The 22,087-nt window shown below is 46.5% G+C and overlaps 1 protein-coding gene across 3 annotated transcripts in view; it reads left to right on the plus strand.

Annotated features, from left to right (window-relative positions):
• Lhfpl2 (LHFPL tetraspan subfamily member 2) overlaps positions 1 to 19,859 on the plus strand; it is a 139,020-nt gene extending 119,161 nt beyond the window's left edge. For all 3 annotated transcript variants that reach the window (XM_021180344.2, XM_029468593.1, XM_029468594.1), the window contains one exon: positions 16,290 to 19,859. In XM_021180344.2, the coding sequence (XP_021036003.1) occupies positions 16,290 to 16,543 (254 nt within the window). In that variant the 3' untranslated portion in view covers positions 16,544 to 19,859. The remainder of the gene's footprint in view (positions 1 to 16,289) is intronic.
• Positions 19,860 to 22,087: the final 2,228 nt, after the last annotated feature.

Consider the following 22,087-nt stretch of genomic DNA (forward strand, 5'->3'; position numbering starts at 1 on the left):
AGAGAGAGAGAGAGAGAGAGAGAGAGAGAGAGAGAGAATGAATGACACGCCCTGCCCTGCAGCCTCCATGGGGTTATTCTCCACGTGACAATCTTTGGGCACTCATTTATCAGGGAGGATCAGCTGCGCCAAGAGTGGCCAGGGAGATGTAGACACTCACAGAATCTGCTAGACCAGGCGTCCATCTTTTAGCTTTGCTGCACACTAGCAGGTTCACTTTGGGACAGAGTGCCATCCCACCACTCTGTGCAGAATGGGGAGGCTGGAATGTAATGTCACCTCTGTGTGTGTTTTCATCTTAGGCTTCTAATTCTGCGCAGCTCTTGGTCCTTTAGATTCACTTGTGAAATCTGAAGCCTAGATCCTTGGTGTTTCACCTCCCAGAATCCTTAAAGGCAGAGGGTTGTTGGTTTTTTGTTTTGTTTTGTGGTTTTTTTTTTTTTTTTTTTTTTTTTTTTTTTTTTTTTTTTTTTTTTTTTTTTTTGGTCAGCTTTCTTCTCCTCTGACACATTGCCTCCAGTGCCTTTCTTAACACATTTGTCAAGTGTTACCCAAGTGTTTTAAATAGCCTGTTTGAAAGCTGCTCTGCCAGAGACTCCTGGTGTGTCTTTCTAGGAGCTCTTCCTTCCTGGAGAAGTTCTCAGAAACATCTACCTTCTTGCAAACACAAAACAGTTGGGGGGAGTGGGGGGAGCAGTCTGGCTCCAGCACATCTTTTCTAGTCTTTGGATACAAAGTAGAGACGTCCTTTATCTTTTGGTCTTTATATTTTTGAAGACTGTTGGGGTGCAGCTTCTTTTGTTTTTATGTTTCTTTTTCTTCCATGGACACATGGGAACCCTCCTGCCTCAGCTTCCAGGTTGCTGGCATTACAGGCACTCGGCTGTCACATCCAGCTTGTGTATGGGTTTTTAACAAGGACCATTCCAGCAAACCCTATCCCTGAGGATGTTAGCCCAACGAATCTTGTCATGCTTTTGTTTGCTGCTTCTCCTAACTGGCAAGTAAACTTTTTTTTTTTTTTTTTTTTGCAGAGTTCATTGTGTATCCATGACCGTGAATTTTTCTGACTTATCTCTCTTCATAGATCATTTGAGAAGAGTTGAAGAGGGGACACACACACACACACACACACACCTACCTCATGGGCAGCCTGCTAGAGAGGATAGTTACAAAAGTCTGATCTTCCTAAAGAAATTGGAATAAATTTGAGTTTTCTGTCCATCCCTATGACTTGGGCACATTTCAGAAATTCTGAGGTTACTCAGTTTTCAATTGGCAAGAGGCAGACGGCCCTCCAGCCTCCAAGTCCGCTCTCTAGAGGCTGTGGGTTTAAGGTGAAGCTCTGCAATACAGAAAAGGCTGGCTGCTTTGTCCACAGCTGGGCTCATAGCACACCTCAGTGAGGTGATGATAAACATCAGGGCATTACTCTTCCCATGTGCCCATGTCTGCTAAAAGGGCTACTAAGTTCCTTCTCCCAGGATGGAGGTCCACACCAGGCCCTCAGCCCCTGTAGGCCTAGGCCTGGAACATTTGGCTACAAAATGTGGAGATGGTGACTGGCCTTTTCTTTGCTAGAGGCTGTCCCACCCTCAACACATGAGTGGCTGCCTGGAGTGTTCCTCTACTACGCCCCCTGTGGTCTGTTTACCTGGATGCAAAGACGCTCTTCCTAGAGCTGTATAATACTAACACTGGGGTAGTTAGTATTGCTTCTTGCTCCATGGAAAAATGACACTTTAAAAAGTGACAGGATGTAAAATTACAAGATGACATAAGCATATTCCTGAGGCATACCTAATTTAAAAAAAATAAACATCCCACAGGCTTATATAGAAATACAAACTGAACTGTATGTAACCTGAGCATTTGGGAGAGGGAGGCAGAAGGATCTTAAGTTCACGTCCAACCTGGGCTATGTATCAAGACCCTCACTCAAAACAAAACATTTTAAATAGTGGTATTTTGGCGTTAGAGTTACATGTGAAAGATACTATCGCCTCAGTAGAAATTTCTTACCTGTTAACTTTTAAAGCATCAAGTCCAGATAACTGAAATAGCAGGATTTGTTTCAAGGACTGACCTATCAGCAGCCAGGAAACTGGACATCTCTACCCTCAGAAGCTTTGGTGTTAAGCAGTCACCTCTGGCCATCACTGGAGTTAGTTAGGCCTTACCTCAGAAGGCCTGAGAAACACTAATGAGTTAGGCCCATTTCTCTAAGCTCCAAGTCTGCCCACTTGTAAAGGAATCTAGTCATGGTAAAGGTGTTTGAGGGTTACGTTAGTTTATTAGCATGACAAACATGGTGTTTGGCGTCTGGGAGATGGTGTTAGCTCTGTGGTGATCATGAAAATGTTGCTGCTTTCTTGCTAAACTTTAGGGTGTTTTTGCATTCTAAGGAGTAGGATACCTTTTATAAGCCATTGTAGTTGGCCGTATTATCTTCAAGTCCTGTATTTTCTGCCTGGTACTGCTCTCTGGTTCCTTGACTGCCTGCCTGGGATGAGGCTGTCCAGCACAGGTGCAGAGCCGTCCTGAGGCCTTGGACCGTTGGGTCTTCCATCACGGTTCCAAGAAGCACAAAAGAGCAGATACTCTTCCTCTTTCCCACACGTACACGTCCTTATACTTTTTCTTCCTGGAGGCAGCTTCCACACTTGAGTCTGACTGCAGGTGGCTGCTCAGACTCCCCCGGCCGCAGAAACCTCAGACTGGTGTGCACTAGAGGAGAGCAAGTCTGGGACTTGGCAGAGCCAGCAGCACACATGGGTTCCAATCCCTCTGGGACTCGTTACAAAAGCTGGGTAGCTGGCCAGCAGGGCTGGCTTTTGCCAGCTGTCTTCCGTAGGTTGTGACCTGGATGTAATCCATACTGAAACTATAGAATGCAAAGATCCAGGTTTTCCATGACAGCATCAAGCAGTTTGTTTTTTGAAATGCATACAGTGTGAACACAGACGTCCACGGAATCCCCAGTGACTCAGGTTTGGGACAGAAGCCATTCAAATGAGCTCAGGACTTGGCTCAGTGGTGTTGGCAGGGATGGGTTCTGCTGGGCTTTGCCATTCGGGTTGCTGAGCCTGGCTGCCTGCAGTCCTGCCTCACAAGCTTCTTTCTGTCTGTTGGATCTCATACTCTCTACTCCAGTCTGCCCTCTGTCTGTGTGATCAGCCTCACAGGGCATTCTCAGCCAGCTGTCACTCAGGTCTGCAGGTCTGCTGCAGTGGAGGGTGTCGCCATGGGAACCCCAGCCTTGGCATGAAGGGCCTGGTGTGTATGATCCTGTTTCCTTAGAAGTGAGCAGAGTGGGAGAAAGTGGGAGAGACTTGTGCAAAGGAAAAGTGGTAAGAGAATGTGAGAGGACGTTGGGGGGCTTTGATGACCATGACACCGCATCTAAGTGTGAGCAGCTGTGTGTGGCACCAGCTGCCATTGTGTTCATGAAGGTGAGTGTGCGGAGGGGTGAGTGGGCACGTAAACACCACCATTGCCAGCCAGGCTTGGTCTTCCCTCATGAACCAGAGTGTGAGTGAAGATATAGAGGGCACGTCAGACACCCCTCATTCCATCTAGAACTGACCTTCCTGAACTGGTGTCTGAGTGGCAAGTGGGCAGGCCCACCATGACTGACATCTGGAACTGGGTTCATTGCTCTTCTCCCATCGTGTGAAAGCAGCAGCAGCAGCAGCAGCAGCTGCAGCCAGTGGCATGCATAGCCCAGCTGGGTCTCAGCCTACTTGTATGCTTTTCCTCTCCCTGTTCGTTCATTCAAGACCAGAAGGATGAACTCACTAAGAAAGGGGAGAGGAACAAAACCAGGGTCTGAGGATGGAGAGGAGCCTAGGCATAATTTTACCTCTGAGAAAGTCACCTGCCTTATCCTGAGAAGGCAGAGTGACCTTGGTGAGCAACTTTAGATCTCCCCAGGGAAAGGGGACTTAAGGAGAATTGTGAGGACAAGCCAGCTCTCCCTTTTGGTGAAAGCCAGGCACAGGAGACTTCTGGCTTCCAGGATGGGGGGCTCTTGGTTTCTCTATACAGACAATACCTCTGTTAACAGTTTCCTGTTTGAATCAGTTTTACAGTGTCACAGGTTGGGCCTGCAGAGATGGTAAAGAGGCACGTGCCACTCTCTTAGAAAATGCAAATTCCATCACCAGAACCCATAGTGGGTGGTTCACGATCACCTGTGACTCCAGCTACAAGGGGAATACAATACCTCCGGCCTCTTCAAAGGGAACTGTATATATATATATATATATATATATATATATATATATATACATACATACACACACATGTATGTATAAAGGGAACCAAATATATATATAAAGAGCCCAGTCATACCATGAAATAAAGACTAGTGTTTAACCACAGATAGACCAAGCAGCCATTAATGTGAAGAATCCAGAGACTGGGATGCATTTTTTAAGAAGAATCTGTTGTAAGGGCCTGAAGAAAATTGCAAACGCTCTTAAAATTCAGATACAGTGTCTGATTTGCAAACAGAATGTGAAAACAGCCTGCCGCGGCACCTACTTGATTGTAGACCTACTTGATTGTAGACATAAACCATGGTGAAGCGGCTGATGCTCTGTGTTCAACCTACATTAGCAAGTCATGGGATAATGGCTTAGACGTGGCTCTGAATGTTTATTTACCTGAGTGGTGTAGGCACTCTGTTTTAAGAGCTAAGGCAATAGTAGTATTTTCCAAAGCTGTAAAGTCACTTTAAAAAAACCAAACTATATCTCTGTGTTATAGTACAAATATGAGTTTGTTATTTAATAATGTTCTTTCAAGTAACTTTAGTAAATAGACACACACATACACACCCTAAAAATACACATACTGAGAATTTAAAGCCAGTATTAAAATACTGCACATACTTGTAACCCTAGGACTCAGGCCGGAGAATGACAGGTTCCAGGCCAATCAATAAAGGTGATGAGGTCTGATCATGTCTTAAAAAAAAACTAGGGCAGGGCCTAGGACTCAGCGGTAATAAGCTGGTTTAGTATATTAAGGTTCCATCCTCAACACTGCTTGCTTTATAAACAAACAGTGCAAGCCAGTGCCCACAACTCTAGTTTCAGATCTGAGTGGCTATGTTCAGTCACAGAGGACAATCCCAGTGGCCCAGTATGGAGCAGTGACATCTGGTGTGCTGCAGGAATTACTTAACATTTGCACTTGGACATCCACTGGCAAGTAGTTGACTTATTTCTGGAAGATTTCACTCCCCGTCACTTCAGGGTTTGGGTTTTGTTTGTTTTGTTTTATTTTTCACTCACTTGGGGGTGTAACTCCTGGAAGTACATGCTTAGTATGTATGAAGTCTTAGGTTTGATTCCCAGCACTAAAAAGAAAAGATCTTTCTAGCAGGACCTTTAATGTGTATGTGTATGTGCCTGGATGTACATATGTGGACCATGTGCATGTAGAGGTCAGAAGAGGAATTGGCTGCCCTGGGACTGGAGTTATAGGCTGCAGTGAGCTGCCAGATGTGGGTGCTAGGAAGCAAACTTAGTCCTCAGCAAATTTAGCACATGCTGTAATGGCTTCTTCAGTCCCGTGCAAGCTTATCTTGAATTGCCAAACAGGAACTATCTTTCATGACGGATGAGTACTTTATTAAGTACTTTATTAAGTTCCCCTAGTAACCCACCCACAGTTAATATGCAGGTTCTCACTCTGAATGGGAAATAATTTCCCATAACTGGGAAGGTATAAACAAAACCATGTGTGGGATGCACGGAGTGGAAGCTGCTGCTGCTGCTGTGTCTGTGTCTGTGCTGGGAAAGACCTAGAAAGGCTTGGACAATGGAGAGACCCCTCTTCCTTACAGACTGTATCTCCATGCCCTCTGCTGGCTGGTTCTGTGTCTAGAAAGGCTTGGACAATGGAGAGACCCCATCTCCCTTACAGACTGTATCTCCATGCCTTCTGGATTGGCTGGTGTTGTGTCAACTTGACACAAGCTGGAGTTATCACAGAGAAAGGAGCTTCAGTTGAGGAAATACCTCCATGAGATCCAGCTGTAAGGCATTTTCTCAATTAGTGATGAAGTGGGGATGGCCCACTGTGGGTGGTACCATCCCTGGGCTGGTAGTCCTGGGTTTTATAAGAAAGCAAGCCAATAAGTAACATCCCTCCATAGCCTCTGCATCTGCTCTGGCTTCCTGACCTGCTTGAGTTCCAGTCCTGATTTCCTTTGGTGATGAACAAAAGTGTGGAAGTATAAGCTGCATAAATCATTTCCTTCCCTACTTGCTTCTTGTCATGATGTTTATATAGGAATAGAAGCCCTGACTAAGACACCCTTCTCTGGGCATCAGAGGATTCTTAATTGGTAGCCATTAGTTTTCAATAACTACAACAGCAGCTTCTCTCAGGGCCTTGGCTGTAAGGTTCTTTTATCCTAACTAAGATCTGATTGTCATCCAAAGGACTCATTCCATTTAGGCTGCCGAGCCTCCCACCCCCACGCCTGACACCGAAGCACAGTCTCCTTGCCAGTTCCTCTGCCATGGCGGTGCTGTTAGTAGAAAGAGCTAGCCTGTGGACACCTGGTGAGATGGTGTCCGCATTACTGCCAAGCCCTTTTAGTATTGTTTTTAATTATTAACATCTGAAGTGCCACCCAGTTCCTCTCCTCCTGTTATTACTATTAATCATATACCAAGTTGACAGGCAGACAATATTGTTCCACAAAGACATGCCAACCATCAGCTGACAACCCTTTTCCTTAGATGACCTCTGACTCCTGGTTTGGTCTGGGAACATCTGCTTTATCCATAAACTCAGTTTTCAGAAGTGACCCATCTATAGAGAGTGTGTGGCTAGACAGCAAGAAGACAGAAAGCCCAAAAGCAGCCTCCTTCCCTCTTATCTCATAAATCCGCAGGCTCGTCAGGCATCCCTACCTTACACAGGTTTCTTAGCACATCCTCTAAAGGACTGTGAACCCATAGTTGCTGCCTGGGAACAGGTGTAGTGTACTCTGCAAAGATCCCTGCCAGCAAACCCAGAAAGCTGAGGCCAGTGTGGTGAGATTTCATGGACTCGAATCTGTTCATTCTAAAAGACTAATCCTTTAGTCTCAGATTATATCCTTCATCCTTCTGTGGTGTTTCTAGTGTCCTCGTTTTAGCAAAATAAACACATTGTTCTCCTACTTGTTGGCTAACCATTTGCTCATAACTTGTATTCAAAGCCTTTGCCTCTGAGTTTCTTTAAAAATTCTTCCATGTCTGTCTCTTCTTTCCAAGGCAGAACAGTGACAGCCTACTTGCAGCCTTGTCTTCCATCTTTACTGAAGGATGTTCCGTGGCCGTTCCCATGACTGTGGGATGAACAATCTAGGTGGCCAAGAGTGGCTTGGGAGCCAGCGGTGACCAGTTATGGTGTGTCCTTGTCAGTCTTTGTAATGTCAACCCTTGAACTAATGCAAGAAAATGGTCCTCCTGACAATAGGTCTTGACCCAAAGATAGCTCTTGGGGACTGCTAAATGACTTGTGGCTTCTGGCATACAAGAGAACTTGAGAAAGAGAAAATTTAAAAGAGGGAAGCAGACAGGTAAATCCCAGCTCAGGGATGCTCTTCACACCAACATGAACAAGATATGGTCCCTTATGCTTAGGAATTGAACTCTTAGTCAGTGAACTTAAGTCAGCTGAACTAAGAGTTCAGTCACTAAGCATGATCTTCCTCTACTGTACGAGAGTATACACACACACACACACACACACATACACACACACACACACACACACACCTGTGAATTGCACTGTTTTCCAGCAGCAGAGCAGAAGTGACTCTCTGCAATTGTCTGGCTCCTCTAGGAGGACTTTCTGACTCCAAGTTTATGCTATTCCTAGGGACCCCACCATCTTTCTGCCTTGTCATTTCCCCCCACAGCTTTCTTCCTCTTAAAGTGCCCTGGCCCTCCTGTGAGCAGCCAGGCCATCTCTGTAGCTGCCCACCCCTCCCTCCCTCTGCAGGCAGCTGGGCACAGCTGGAAAGTTTGAGTTTTGTGGTTAAAATAAGACTGGCCTCTGGATACCTGAAAATCAATTACATTTAGTTAACTGCTTTTGTGTGTGAGTGTGTGTGTATGCCTCTCAACAGAGAGCCTTTTCCTGTAGTCAGGGAAAGGATTTCAGTACACAAGGAAGAGGCCAGCCAGTGGTTTGGCCCTGACAGAGGCTTCCTGTTGGCACAAACCGCCAACCTCTGAGGTTAGTGCTATCGACTGAAGGTCCTCCTCCAGCTATTTCAAGAACTCAGCAAGAACTTTTCAGGATGGCTTCATGTAACAATGCAGTGAAATCTTGGGACTCTAGTTTTCATTCATCCATTGAGCAAACACTCACCGAGCACAGACAATATGTCAGACATTGTTCTGGAAAACGGGGACACAAAGGTTGCAGACAATTCTTTTACCCACATGGGATTGGAACTCAAGCTGTAAGTAAATTGTGTGGAATGCTAACAGAGGTGACTCTCATGGGGAAACAGAAGTGGCTTGGATAATTTAGCCCAGGTATCCTGGAGCAGTATGGGAAAACTGCATAGGTCCTATTAGGTCGTCGGGTGGAATACTGAGGAGAGAAGACTCTCTGATGCCTTGATGAAGGAAAAGAGAAATTGACCAGGAGGCTATTCAGAAACAGAGCACTCCAGTCAACCAAACAAAGGTCATTAGGTGTTCCTGACACTGAGGTAAGAGTGACAAAGAAATGAAGACAGGAAGCTTCCGAGCCAAACAGGTATAAGAATCGAACTTGAGCCTGCACAGTTGCTAAGCTGAATGAGAATTTAGGGTCAGACATGAGTTCCAGGTTTCCTGTCAGACATCCACCCATACCTACAGCTGGGTGTGCAAAGCTGTAAGCCCAGTTTGGAGGCAGGAGTACCGGATGTATTGAAAACTGCAGGACCACATCCGATCAGGAAGAAGATGGAGCCTGGGCCTTCAGCACAGGAGTTCTAGCAAGGCCTGGGTAGAAACACAGGGTCCTGAAAAGGGACAGCCTGGGTACCTCTGGCCTGGCACACACCAGCACATGGCTCAGGCTCCATGTGGGAAATTCCAGCCCCGTCTTGGTTTGTTCTTTTAATTGGCACTGACAGCGTCTGTTGAACTTGCTGGTTGGTGCGAACACTTATCATAGGCTTAGGATAGTCTCTGAGCTGTGTTCTGGAATGCATTGTCATTTGGGGCAGGAACCCAGAGTGGTCTGAGCTGAATCAACACAGACCAGGCCTGAAGCTTAAGTTAGGGCTCGAGTCCAGATCTCTTGAGTCACAGACTAACTACAAGAATACCACACAGAGTGGATTTCCCTCCACACTCCCGTGCTGCTTCTGTACCTGGGAAGGGCCTGGCTGCCTGATGGTGGTAGATGGTCTGCTGTGTTCCAAGTTGGTGCTTGCCTTGGTCTCAGGAATATCATGAACTCTCGACAGTGGTTATTCAGTGCTGACGATGCCATGTCCAACGTGTTTATGATCAAAACCAGATTATGATGCCTTCTTAGGACATTGAGTCAGCCAACAGATACTTAAGAGCATGTGTCACATGTGTGCAATATGGAAGATTGTACAGTGGATAAAACTTTTATATGCCCAAGCAGCTTAGAGGCCCACATAAGAGACTACCTTCTCCCCAGAGCTGAGAGAAATGAAGAACAGTTGGTAGCTGTATATAGCAGCTGACTAGATAAAAATAGCAGTGTGACAACGGGCCAGACAAGGTCTTCAGGCAATGGAGAATGGAGAAGTTACTCTAACAGGACTAGGGTAGGGACATCTCTAGGTGGATATGCATCCAGAGCTGGCAACCTCAAATTCTGATCCAATTCTTGAAATGTCTCTGACTTGGAGGCGCTGAAAGTCTATTAAACTCAGTGACATCTGCTACAAGCACATGGGCATGCTCTCTCTCTCTCTCTCTCTCTCTCTCTCTCTCTCTCTCTCTCTCTCGGGCCACCAGAAGCAACACACACTCTGGAATTTTTTGGTATAAAGGACAATTGAGATTTTAAGAGTGTGTGTGAGAGAGAGAGAGCGAAGAGACGGGAGAAAGTGTGTGTGTTGAGTCACGTGAGGGACCATGGGTCCCTCAAGCAGACCTAAGTCTTGCACTTCCATGCCACTCACTGGCTGCCAGGCTCAGGTCATTAGGGGCAGCTGTTGCCTCTGCGCACTTTGTATCCTCTGGGTGGATATACCACAGTGCAACGGTTTATCACTTTTCCATGTAGACTTTTCTCTGACCCTATACCCTAGCTGAGGCTTTGATAGAGTCAAGCTTAGACACCCTTCTGTGATAAGATTCCCTGCGGACTTTATTTGTAAATTAAGTCAGAAGGCACCACGGGGCTTTCAAGTGGCCTGTGGTGCCAGGAACCAGACCTGCACTAAGAACGGGAACATATTCTTCTTTGATGCTACACTACTGAAGGAAGGCTATCTTTTTAAACTTTTCCTAACAGGACCCCCCTCGGGCACATTAAGGTGTCTTAGATGCTTTCCGTGAGTCTGAGCCTTGAGCTGGGTGCTAAGTGACACGCTAGTGATGTTTAGTTGAAGCGCGTCAGCCTTCCCAGGGGAAGAGCAGAGCCCTTGTAGGCTCATAGGAGGCGGTGCTGTGATCTGGCTGGTGGACCATCAGAGGTTCAGCAGTGTTTCTCATGGCCGCCACTTGGGATCCGGAGGGAGGTCTTGAAACTATCAAGCCCACTTAGGTGCTCTGTGGAAGGCTCGTGAAGAACACGGTGGGTTTCTTCAGGACGACTGGGTTTCTCGGGGGGCCTTAGGTGTGTCTAAGAACGAAGTGAGTCATTTTAGATCTCCGTGACAAGCAAAGGTCTACTCAGATGGAGCATATCCTTTTAAAGGTCTAAATCCCAGCCTCTTGGTTGGTACCTTTTGGCATTATTGTACCTTGTGGAAGTGACCCTTTGTGACGGGTGGTGGCCCTGCTGTGCTTATGGCTTTACCCTGGCAGCCACCTGTTGGTCTTGGCTCCATTTTGTCACATAGACATTTTCTTCTTAAATCATGGCTTCACTGTAACATTTCGTGCATATACATCATACTTCAGTCACGTCCCACCCACACACACCACCTTGTCCACCCCACAGTGTATTCCTGGTCGCCTTGGAACTCATGCAGACACCTCCAGAGTGCCAGGATTAAAGGCGCATGCCACCACACCCTGCCTTCTTTTCTTGGCCTACCCCCACCTTCTCCTTTCCTGACATGTGTAGGTCTGCCCCAGTACAGTCTAGATTCCACGTGGAAAAAAATGGGGTCTTTGTATTTCCCTTTATCTGATCCTCAGTACAAGCCCTTTCCCTACAGTGACACGTTTCATTGCTTGTTATATACACATCACTTTTCTTATCCAGTCATACGATGTCACTGCAAACATGGAGGCAACAGGTATCTGCTGTCCGCTGACTGCAGCAGTGGAACTGGGTCTTATGTAGCTGTTTTCAGTTCTTCTGGGAGACTTGCATCCTGATTTGGTGTCTGCAGTCCTTTAGTTCTCACCCAAAGTCTCCCCCCTCCCCCCAGTCCTAACCAGCATTTGTTTTTTAATGATAGCCATGTGACTGAATTGAGAGAAAAGTAGCTTTGAATTGAGCTTCCTTGGTATCTGGAATGTTGGACCTTGTGTTTTGTCTGTGGTGTAGGTGCACGTTATTTTATAAGAACGAAAGAGAAGCCAGGGATATGTTTGAAGGTGCGGTATGGTGTGGGGGAAGGGGGTGCCTCTGTGGGCCCATGCTGAGGCATCCCTTTCCCCTGAAGTACCAGCTACAGGAAGGTATAGTACAGAATAGAGTTTATTTAGGGCATGGGAAGGGGAGTTGAGGGACGGGGCTTCGGGGTAGGGGGTGGGGAGTGTGTGTGTGTGTGTGTGTGTGTGTAGACGGGTAGAGGCTGCCATGAGCATGTGGAGAGAGAATGGGGAGAGGGGGTAAAGGGGTAAGGGGGTAAGGGGCGCGAACAAGAGAACAGAACTAGAGAGGGAGGAGGGGGCGAGCAGCCCTTTATAGTGAGTCAGGCACACCTGGCTGTTGCCAGGTAACTGTGGGGCGGAGCCTAGAAGGAATGCCAACAGTGAACACTTGCAGAAGTATGAGGTAGGACCTTGGGTGTCCTGCTCTGTCACTTTCTAGCTCAGGGTTCCTCATGGAACCTGGAGCGAGGCTGGCAGCCAGCAAGCAATTCCAAGGGCACAGCAGCAGCCCTAGCTTTTTCCGTGCGTGGTTGCTGGGATCCAGACTTGGGTCTTCCTGCTTAAGCAGCAAGCACTTTTAGCCCCTGAGCTGTCTGGCCAGCCCCTGTTTTTTTGAGAAATATTTGCTCATTTAATAATGACATTATTTGGTAGTTTTGAGTTTTTAATCTTATGATGTGGGATTGATCCTCTCTCTAACCGATAACAGGCAGACATTCTCCCCCTTCTGTAGGCTTTCTTTTGCTGCACAAAAGCTTTTTAATTGCAGATAATCCAATTAATTAATTCTTGCTGCTCCAGTGCTCAGAAAAGTCTGTACTTGGGCCTGTATCTTGAAGTGTTCTTCCCTTCCGGTTTCAGGTCTTAAGCTGAGGTCTCTGGTCCACCCTGAAGTAACTTGTACAGGGGGAGATGAGCGGTAGAGGTGTATTTCATTCTTTTACATGTGGGTGTCCCGGTTTCCTGTGTGTGTTACAGTGGGGGTCTGTCCCTGCATCTCCTACTTAGTCTTTGTCCATCCAGGTCTAGGCAGGACTGGAGGTGGGGGCGGGGCTGTGATGCCTCCCTCCAGCACTGCTCTCCCTTCTGGTGTTCTGGGCTAGTTGGGGTCGGTTGTGCATTCATTTGGATTTTAGGATTTCTTTGTTCAGTCTATGAAGAATGCCACTGTAATGTGGATGAGACTCAAGCATCAGTTCTGAGCATTTTCTGGTAGAGGGCTTAGGGGTTTTGTTAAGCCAGCTTTGATACCAGGGTTTAGTGGATGGAGAGTCTGCTTTTGGGAAGCTGGTAGCTCCTGCCAGTCTGGCTCTCTTTGGCTCTTTGGGGCCAGAGCTAATGGCTTCTGGCAGTTAAATCTCTTTTACTCTTCTGGGCCAGAGCTGATAGCAATTGACTCCTGCTGATAGCAGCAGGGGATTAGAAAAACTTAATTACGTGGGCCATGGAGAAAGAAAAAGAAAAACCCCACACATCAGTGGATGAAACAAAGGGGCCCCAACGCGCCTTTACTTTTGCTCCCAGCTTTTATACCTTCTCAGACAAAAGTTCTCTTATGTAAGAAAAAAATGACCTCATAGAAGTTCAAAGCGACCGTTATATATGCCTTGCTTTGTCATGGTGCCCACCTGTGGCCTGGTCCTTGGGCCTGACCTGGAGCGAATGCTGTCTTTGGTCATTAATTTGTTCCCAGCTTATTTTTCTTCCTCATGCAGTGTGTGCCTGTACCGTACGGAAGCTCACTGGTCTCCTCCTCAGCAGCCTTTACTTACATTCTATGAGGAGGGGACACTTTTTAGTCTGGATTCTAACTTTATTATATCTTTTTGGCAAAACAACTTAAACCATCCCCTTATACTTTCTATCAGTTATTCTAATAAGTTCCTAAAATTATCTGAATCAAATCAGGAATTCTATAAAATCATTAATTCATCTAAACAGCATTAATCCATGAGAGTGGATCTGCAGGAAATTTGCCCAATGGGGTGGGCTAATACCCAGGAATCAATCATAACCGACTACAGGCAGAAAGGGTCTTTCTTTGCCCAATCACACCCTGTCAGAACAATGAGTACAGCAATGGCAAGCATAAGAAGGCTCGTCAGCAGCAAGAGCAATCCTGGGATGCAGGCTCTGGGGTCCACCTATCTTCTCAGCCATTTTCTGTTTGTACCATTTCTTTCCATTGCCTTATTGTGGTAAGACTTCAAATACAATATTGACTAAAATTGTAGTAGACCTTTATCTCTAGCCCCTAACTCTGGATGCAATTTTCCCCCATTTACTGTGCACGCTAGAGGTTTTTCATAACCCTTAAACCATAACAACTTAAACCATCCCCTTATACCATTTCCCTCTAAGGGAAAAACCCTTAGAGATGCGTTGTTGTTGGGTTTTTTTAAGATTTATTTATTTTATATGAGTACACTGTAGCTGCCTTCAGACACACCACAAGAGGGCATCAGATCTCATTACAGATGGTTGTGAGCCACCATGTGGTTGCTGGGAATTGAACTCAGGACCTCTAGAAGAACAGTCAGTGCTCTTAACCTCTCAGCCATCTCTCCAGCCCCAGATGCGTTGTTCTTTGAAGTTTAACATGAAAGGATGTTAAAGTTTGTCAAAGGTCTTTTCCATATCGGCTGAGATAGTGTAGATTTTTGTCCCTACATCTTATTTCTCTGTTGTAGTTTACATTTGTTGAACTGTCCTGGCAGCCCTGGAATTAAAACCAAGATGGCCGTGGTGTTAATGACTTGGATGTATGACTGTGTTGAGAACTGTGGGTCTGTGGCTTTTGTTCTTGGGCATGTTCTCATATCTGGTTTTGGTATCAGGGTTAGGGTTAGCATTCCTGGCTTTTAAAACTGTAACTGTAGTGGTTGTCCCCACTATGCTTTGTGCAATAGTTTGAGGGGCGCAGTGTTAGTTCACCCCTACAGTGGCCCAGTGATGGGCTCCTTTTGTCGGGAGACTGTCAAGTCTCACTGGACATAAGAGAGCTATTTTTCTCTTCTAGATTTTCCAATCTCCTAGTGACCCTTAAATTTCACTTGCAGCTGTTATTTTTTTTTCTTTTGGTTTGGTTTAAGAGTTTGTAGGTCTTGTTTTATTACAGAAATACTATTTACAGACTTTACAAACCACACCCACCCTTTAGGTTTAAGATTGGTACACTTTTATAATGATGAATCAGGCAGGTCTTGATTCAGGCAAGGCTTGGAATGACAAATGACCCATCCACTTGTGAGCTCTGGAACTGACTCCAGCCCCTGCATGAGACTGCTGTCCCCAGCCGTCCACACACACTGCATTGTCCCTGTTAGCCTTTCACTTACAAAGGCCCCAATCCCCGGTCATTGTTGCTGCTGCTGCTGCTGCTGCTGCTGCTGCTGCTGCCATATCCTTAGCTACCACACTAGAGCTTAGTCTGGCCATAGACTAAAGCCCACCCTCTTTTACAGCACAGGGCTGTCAGCTGACATTCTACAGGGAGTCATCGTTTCCTCCCCTTCTGCGAGAGCTGCTTGTACTGGTGAGTGGCCAGGCCTAGGGTAAGGCCACTACCTAAAGTTGTTTCTCTAGTCCTCACCTAGGTTAGACCAGGCAGGAAACTACCTCTCAGTTGTTGAAACCCTGTGACTTGTGAACATGCAGCAGTGAGGGCCAGAACGGTGCTGGCCGAGTGGGGCACGTGTGCGCTGGTGTGTGTGCAGGGCGGAGCTCACTGAAAGCCATTCAGAGAGCAAAGTGCCATGACACAGGCAGTTTGTTTCTATAGAGGCAGAGACATACACCTCTCCCCTTGGCATGCAGGTCAAACAATGCTTTCCGTGGGTGTAGGTTAAGATATAGTCTTCTTTAAGGCTCCTGGCTTTTGTCTACAACTAGGCTGAGGCCACAAGGTTCTGAGTGAATTACTTTATACCAGTGATTGGCAAGCTCTGTCAAAAGTTAGATCATATTTTGTGTTTTGCAGAACAGGTGTTCAGAAGCAAGCATGTCTCTGTTCTAATAAAACTTTATTATGTGTTATTATTGGGTTTGACATGTATGTATACCATATGCATGCTTGGTACCTATGGAGGTCAGAAGAGGCTGGCTGTCAGGTCCTCTGGACCGGTAGTGAGCTACCATTGGGTGCTAGAACCAAACCATGTGCTGTACAAGAGCACTATGCACTCTTCCTGCTGAGCCATCTCTTCAGACCCTTTGTAAAGCCAGATTTGGCCTTTGTAAGCCCCTTAACACAAAGAAACAGGAGCAAACTCACTGGTGGAGTCACATTCCACCATATACAAACTGGCTGGAAATACTAGGTAAGTTCTCTTCCCCCTCATCTAGACTCCATACTTAAAAGTGTACCTGGTAAAGTAACCTTGGCTATTCAAGTCAGGCTTCTATCCAAGACACCAACACTTTTCTATTGTAGAGTGGATGGCCCCGCCTAAAGCCAGCGGGGCACTGCAGATGCTGCAGGTTGCCTAGGCACCAAAGGCTTCACCTGTTTCCTCTTCTGTCCCTCAGGTCTGTTCCTCATCCTCGGCCTGATCCTCTACCCTGCAGGCTGGGGCTGCCAGAAAGCCATAGACTGTGGACGGCATGCGTCCCCCTACAAACCTGGAGACTGCTCCCTGGGCTGGGCCTTCTATACTGCCACCGGGGGCACGGTCCTCACCTTTATCTGTGCTGTCTTCTCTGCACAAGCAGAAATTGCAACCTCCAGTGACAAAGTCCAGGAAGAAATTGAAGAGGGGAAAAACCTCGTCTGCCTCCTTTAGTCTGGAAGCCATTCCTGCCACCGTTACCTTTCTTTATGGCCTAGTGACACAGTCTTCATCATTTGAACCAAGTGAAGAACCAGTCGTGACCTCCTGGAGCTATCTTCCACAGCCCCAGCCGGGCCTTCCTGGGACCAGTGAGGGGCATCACCCACCAAGCAGCGCTCTTGGACATGCTGGCTGCAGTGCAGATATTGAGACCAGACAAGGACATGGAATAGCCCCCTGGGGAGTCCTGTCGGAGACTCCATGTCCCCAGGGCTCAATGAAGGATAGTGATGACCTGACTCACCAAGGCAGGCGGTGATCTCTCTGGCAGCAGAGAAGAGGTTTACCCAGCCTCGGGGTAGTTGGAGGCAGGATTTGGTCCATAGCTTTGTGCTTATGAGCATCTCAGAATGGTAGCTGGAGGAGGGGTCTTTCTCTTCTTCCTAGTTCTCTCATGTTGTCTCACTTGGAGACTAAAAGGAAAATTACAGACTTACTGATGACAGGTTCTATGCTGAAGGTCACAGCAAGGTAACCAGGTTTTGCTTAACTGCACAAAGAGCTTAACAGGGGCAGTGCAGAACCCCACAGTGGACCTACTCCAGTTTGAGTGCCAGGGTGAGAGGATCAGTGGAGCTCTCCTCAGGATTTGAGTAAAGACAGACAATCACTTAAGAATAAAAGTACAGGCCCCTGGCAGTAAGGCAGATAGCTGCCTGCTCCCTGCAGCCGGCCTAGTGCCTATGATAGCCCTGTCTCCTCTGGCGGTTTTTCTAGGGTTGGGGTTGTGCTTGGCTGCTCAGGGAAACCAGTGTTCCCTGCCTTCAAGGACTTCAGCCTCCAGACCAGCTGTGGTTCATGCAGATGTTCACAGGGAGGGGTGAGCAGAACCTCAGCGTTTGCAGACTGAATTTTCCTGTCTCTACTTTCCAGCCCCATTGGCACTGCTCGCAGAGAAAGCAGGAGCTAGGCCTGGAAGCGTCTCCAGCTTTTGGTGTTGGTCCACAGAGCAGGCTTGCTGACGCTGGCTCACTGCCCTGCATCAAGAATCCCATCCCCAGGTTAGAGTGAAAGCAGGGGCTAAGCTCACTGCACCTGCCTACGCAGGGCACAGAACCACTTTTGCCTACTAAAGAGGACTCAGGGCTTTTAATCCAGTTTCCATAAGTTACCCATTTGACCAAAGCAACACCTGAGTCTGGCATCATAAGTACCTTGCAGAGACAGAGACCCTCCATAGTGGTGCAAGTGGAGTGGACCGATTTGGTTTTAGAGAGATGTTCAGCTGAGGGCTTTGTCTTAAATAGTGATGCACCTTCTACTGGCAGGTGTTTGGTCATCAGGTTTACAACCCTGATTCAGAGTTTACACCCTTGTCCCAGTGAATCACTTAAAAGCTATGTTGGTTTAGAGCCAAGCCTTGGTTCAGAACAACTCCCTTATATATAGATGGGCTAGGCCCACTGGGGTTTAATTATAGTATATTTGCCCTTTGACCAATATCAGAAACCATCCTCTCTCTCGTGCAGATGAAGGTTATGAATCAGATCTTAAGTTCAGTTTTGAGCCAGTATTCAAAATAAGCAAGTAGAGACCCTGTGGCTTCTTTAGAGGAGAAGGGGGAGGCGCCCTAAGCACCCCGACACCCCGAAGAACACTCAGGACACAGGAACAGATCACTAAGTCCATGTGCCACAGAGCATGTGGAGAAAGCTCTCATCTTCCCTGGGTACTGATGCTGCCCTAAGCAAGTCCTCTGGCAGCACAGTCACTGTTGCCAACCTGGGCTAAGTACTTTGCACGAAACACAGTTTTATTCATTAGGAAAACTGTGACAAAACCACTTCGTTTTCCTTGAATTTACCAGATTAACTTTTCCATCTTTACAATCTTAGCCCCTTCTGCACAGACTAGTCCTAAGCCGCAGATCCTGTGCGCATGCTCTTTGGGGGGGTCAAGGGGCAGTGCACTCCTAGCAACCTGGTAACAGTCACAAATGAAGACGTGACCTCTCTGCCACACTGTAATTTAACTGTTTCTCATTAAATTAAATGTTGGAGAAGACGGCCCCACCACAAAGGGCACCATGAAAACTGCCTACATCCTGACTTGATAGGACGAGATTGCATTTTATAGCAGAGAGACCTTTCCAGGGAATGAATGGACCATCTGCAATTGTGCTAACGTAGAATGGGACTTCTCTCCTGGCTCTTCACGACCACTTCCTGGGCCGATACCCGTTTCTCTGACATAGGACTGTCACTAGGATCAGAAAAGTATTCTGCCTGCACCTGTGCTCAGCTTCTCATTGATATACAGCACAAACACTTGGGGGGTCTGTGGCTTCTTTCAACCTGTGGGCTAATTCAACGTTACATTGTAACTGTGTCTTTGAAGTATCTGTGGTGTAACGAATGGCCTTTGTCAAACATGTATTCTGTAAAGTGCCATAGTCTTTTTTGTTATGTGTAGCATATTTAAGTATATATATTACACATATACAAGTTTGTCTAATAGATGTGCAATAACCAAGGTGTATGTATGTTCTCTTTGGGGAAACTGGACAAGAATCAAAACAGGGATGTTTCTTTTGGGGCAAAGGAGAGTTAAAAAACATTTTTGCCTTCATGGCTAGTCATATTAGTGTAACAATTTTAGTGCTACACAAACCTTATGTGAAGAAAAGACTGGTATGAAGTAATTTTCTCCTGGGTCTAAGCTAGAACAATCACTATGTCTATGGGAGGGTCGATCCAGCAAGCCAGGCCCAGTCAGTGCTGGTCTTCCGTGTGAAATGTGAAGCTGTGTGTTGCCTCTTCTGTCAGCCTGAACACTAGAAGCTGCTGCAGAGTGAGCAGCTATTCTTTACTCTGCTTTTATAGACCGTGTTCCTGCTAGACCACTATCTCTAAGGGCTGGCCTTATACCTTCTTAGCCGTAAGCGTCTGGCTTAGGACAGACCATTCCGTGCAATAACATGTGGCTGCCGGCAATCCCAGGCCTGGATTTGTGTTTCGGGGAACAAAGACTCTCAAGGGATGAATGGGGGCTTCTGAGACTGCGGGAGACTTCTTCCATAGCCAGAAGGGTCTTAGGTGCTGGGAAGGAACTTGGGCACCACTTGATGTCCAATAGCCACTTGAGCCAAATATAAAATTATACTTATTGCTGATGGACTCATTTGGAGCCTTCAGATGTGTGGTTATCCTATTATATGTAAACTAATACAATTGTTTGTCTAGCATTGATTAGGATTCTGTACTTAAGGATTCATAATGTCCTCCCTTCCCCTCTTGAGATCTGAATTAAATCCAATTTTGCAAACGCATTCTTTCAAGTTTGTTGGCTTCAATACAGTGTACATAATGTACATAATTTGATCAAAAATGCAAAACTTAAAAGTTAACTTACTCTATAGCACAAAAAAAAATCTTGGCATTTTCTACTGTTGGCTCTTTAATTTCTTTAATTTGCAGGTAAGGTTTTCTTCCTTGGAGAATTTATCAACATAACTAGGAGCATCTTGATTTTCAAGTAGTGCTGTGAGACAAAGTGCCTTAGAGCATTCACGAAGCACAGGTACATTCTCCTTCCCTCGCAAAAAATACTCAAAAGCCAATCAATAGGACCTTCTGTATCCACAGTCCCTGGGGGGACCGCCACCTAGGCTTTTAACCTATCAACTCAAGGAAGATGCCAAATACAATTCCCATGAATTCATTCAACTCTGCACAGGCCCAGGAACACGAACTGTCAGAATAAACAAGAGGAGAGTGGCCATTTCCCTGATCTAGCTTCTGATAGATGGAAGGCACACACGTTTTGGTTTCTGAGCATAAATGACCAGGTTTCTAACTGAAATCCAAGTTAAACGTTAGCACCTCATCACAAGGAGAGTTTTTGAAACAAATCATCTCATTACTTCAAGGACAGAGTACTTGTGTGTGTGGGCCAGCCTCAGGTTGTCTCTCTGGGATGGGTGCAGGAGCTAATACGCAGAGGCCAGAGGAGGACATCAGGTGTCACCTTCTAGCACTTTCTATCGTATTTATTGACATTTCAGGTAGGCTGGCTGGATAGGAGCACCAAGAATCTGCCTGTCCCTATTCCCTGACACAGGCCCATGCAGTCGAGTCCAGTTTTTCTAGGAGATTCAAATGTAGGTCTTCCCTGTCTACACAGCAAGCACTCTGACCACTGAGCCATCTCACCAGCCCAAATCCGAAGTTCTCACAGGGAAACTCTCCCACTAGATCTCCTGGAAAACATACTCAGCTTCCTGTGAGAGCCCCATAAAAATCTTAGTTACCCTGGATATCCCTTATCTGTGGACGGTTTCAGATAAGTCAGCTCCTTTGGGATTCTCAGCATGAGTGGTAAGGGCACTGCAGCAAACAGGACAACTCCAGAGAGCAACAAGCGCAAGAACCTCATCTCGGCAGCTTAGCCATGGGTATGGCCATCCCCTGCCTCTGACCTCCCCTTTTATTTGTTCCAAACTACATACAATTAGCTGCCAGTGGCAGCCTTTGTCCCAGACTCTCTGACCTCTCTACTTTGGTGGCTTCATCGATTCCCACCCAGGGTGCACACTAAATGGCTGCTTGTATGTAGCTTGGAATAGACCCAACAGAAGGAGAGGTCAGAGGCAGAGATTGGGAGCCATAAGTACCAATGGAGAGGAGAGATGGCTTTGATAATGTGCACATTCTATGGTCAGTGCTTCACATAACTCATCATGGCCTATAAGGTAGGTACCTTTCTACAGATACGTACCTGCCACTGATAGAACTTTGGTGAAGTTCTTTGCCTCGCATAGGAGCTAGGAAGTGGCAAAACCTAGCATCAGGTACAGGTTTGAAACCAAATCCCTTCCTGATGGGAGGAATGAGGGAAGCGTGCTCTACCTCGCTGCGGCAAACACTTGTGTGACATCAGCCATATCTCCACAAGGGTCATATTCCCACTCCCTCTCAGGAACCTAGCCATTTTTCACATTTGAAGGTGGCACCTTATATTTTTTACTTAGTAATCACAAAGTTCAGCTCGATCCTGAAAACAGACTTCAATTCATCAGATCCATGACAGCAGCTTGGACGGCCTCCTCAGGTCTTAGGATGGAAACCTAAGTCATGGGTTATCTCACACCAGGGGAAAGCAGCTGTTAGCCTCACAGGGGCATAAATAACCTGGTAAATACTAAGAATTTGCCCTCAACTTTCTCTAAACACAAACGCCAAAGACCACTTACCCCACACACTACAGGAAGCAGCAATGTGCCTGCCATTTGAAACAGCTTTGGTTAAGAAATGGAAAAACACTATAGCTGTCTTCAGACACACCAGAAGAGTGCATGGGATCCCATTACAGATGGTTGTGAGCCACCATGTGGTTGCCGGGAATTGAACTCGGGACCTCCGGAAGAGCAATTGGTGCTCTTAACTGCTGAGCCATCTCTACACAATGGAGTACTACTCAGCTATTAAAAAGAATGAATTTATGAAATTCCTAGCCAAATGGATGGACCTGGAGGGCATCATCTTGAGTGAGGTAACA

Source organism: Mus caroli, chromosome 13 (genome assembly GCF_900094665.2).
Source record: "Mus caroli chromosome 13, CAROLI_EIJ_v1.1, whole genome shotgun sequence".
Classification (NCBI taxonomy): Eukaryota; Metazoa; Chordata; class Mammalia; order Rodentia; family Muridae; genus Mus; species Mus caroli.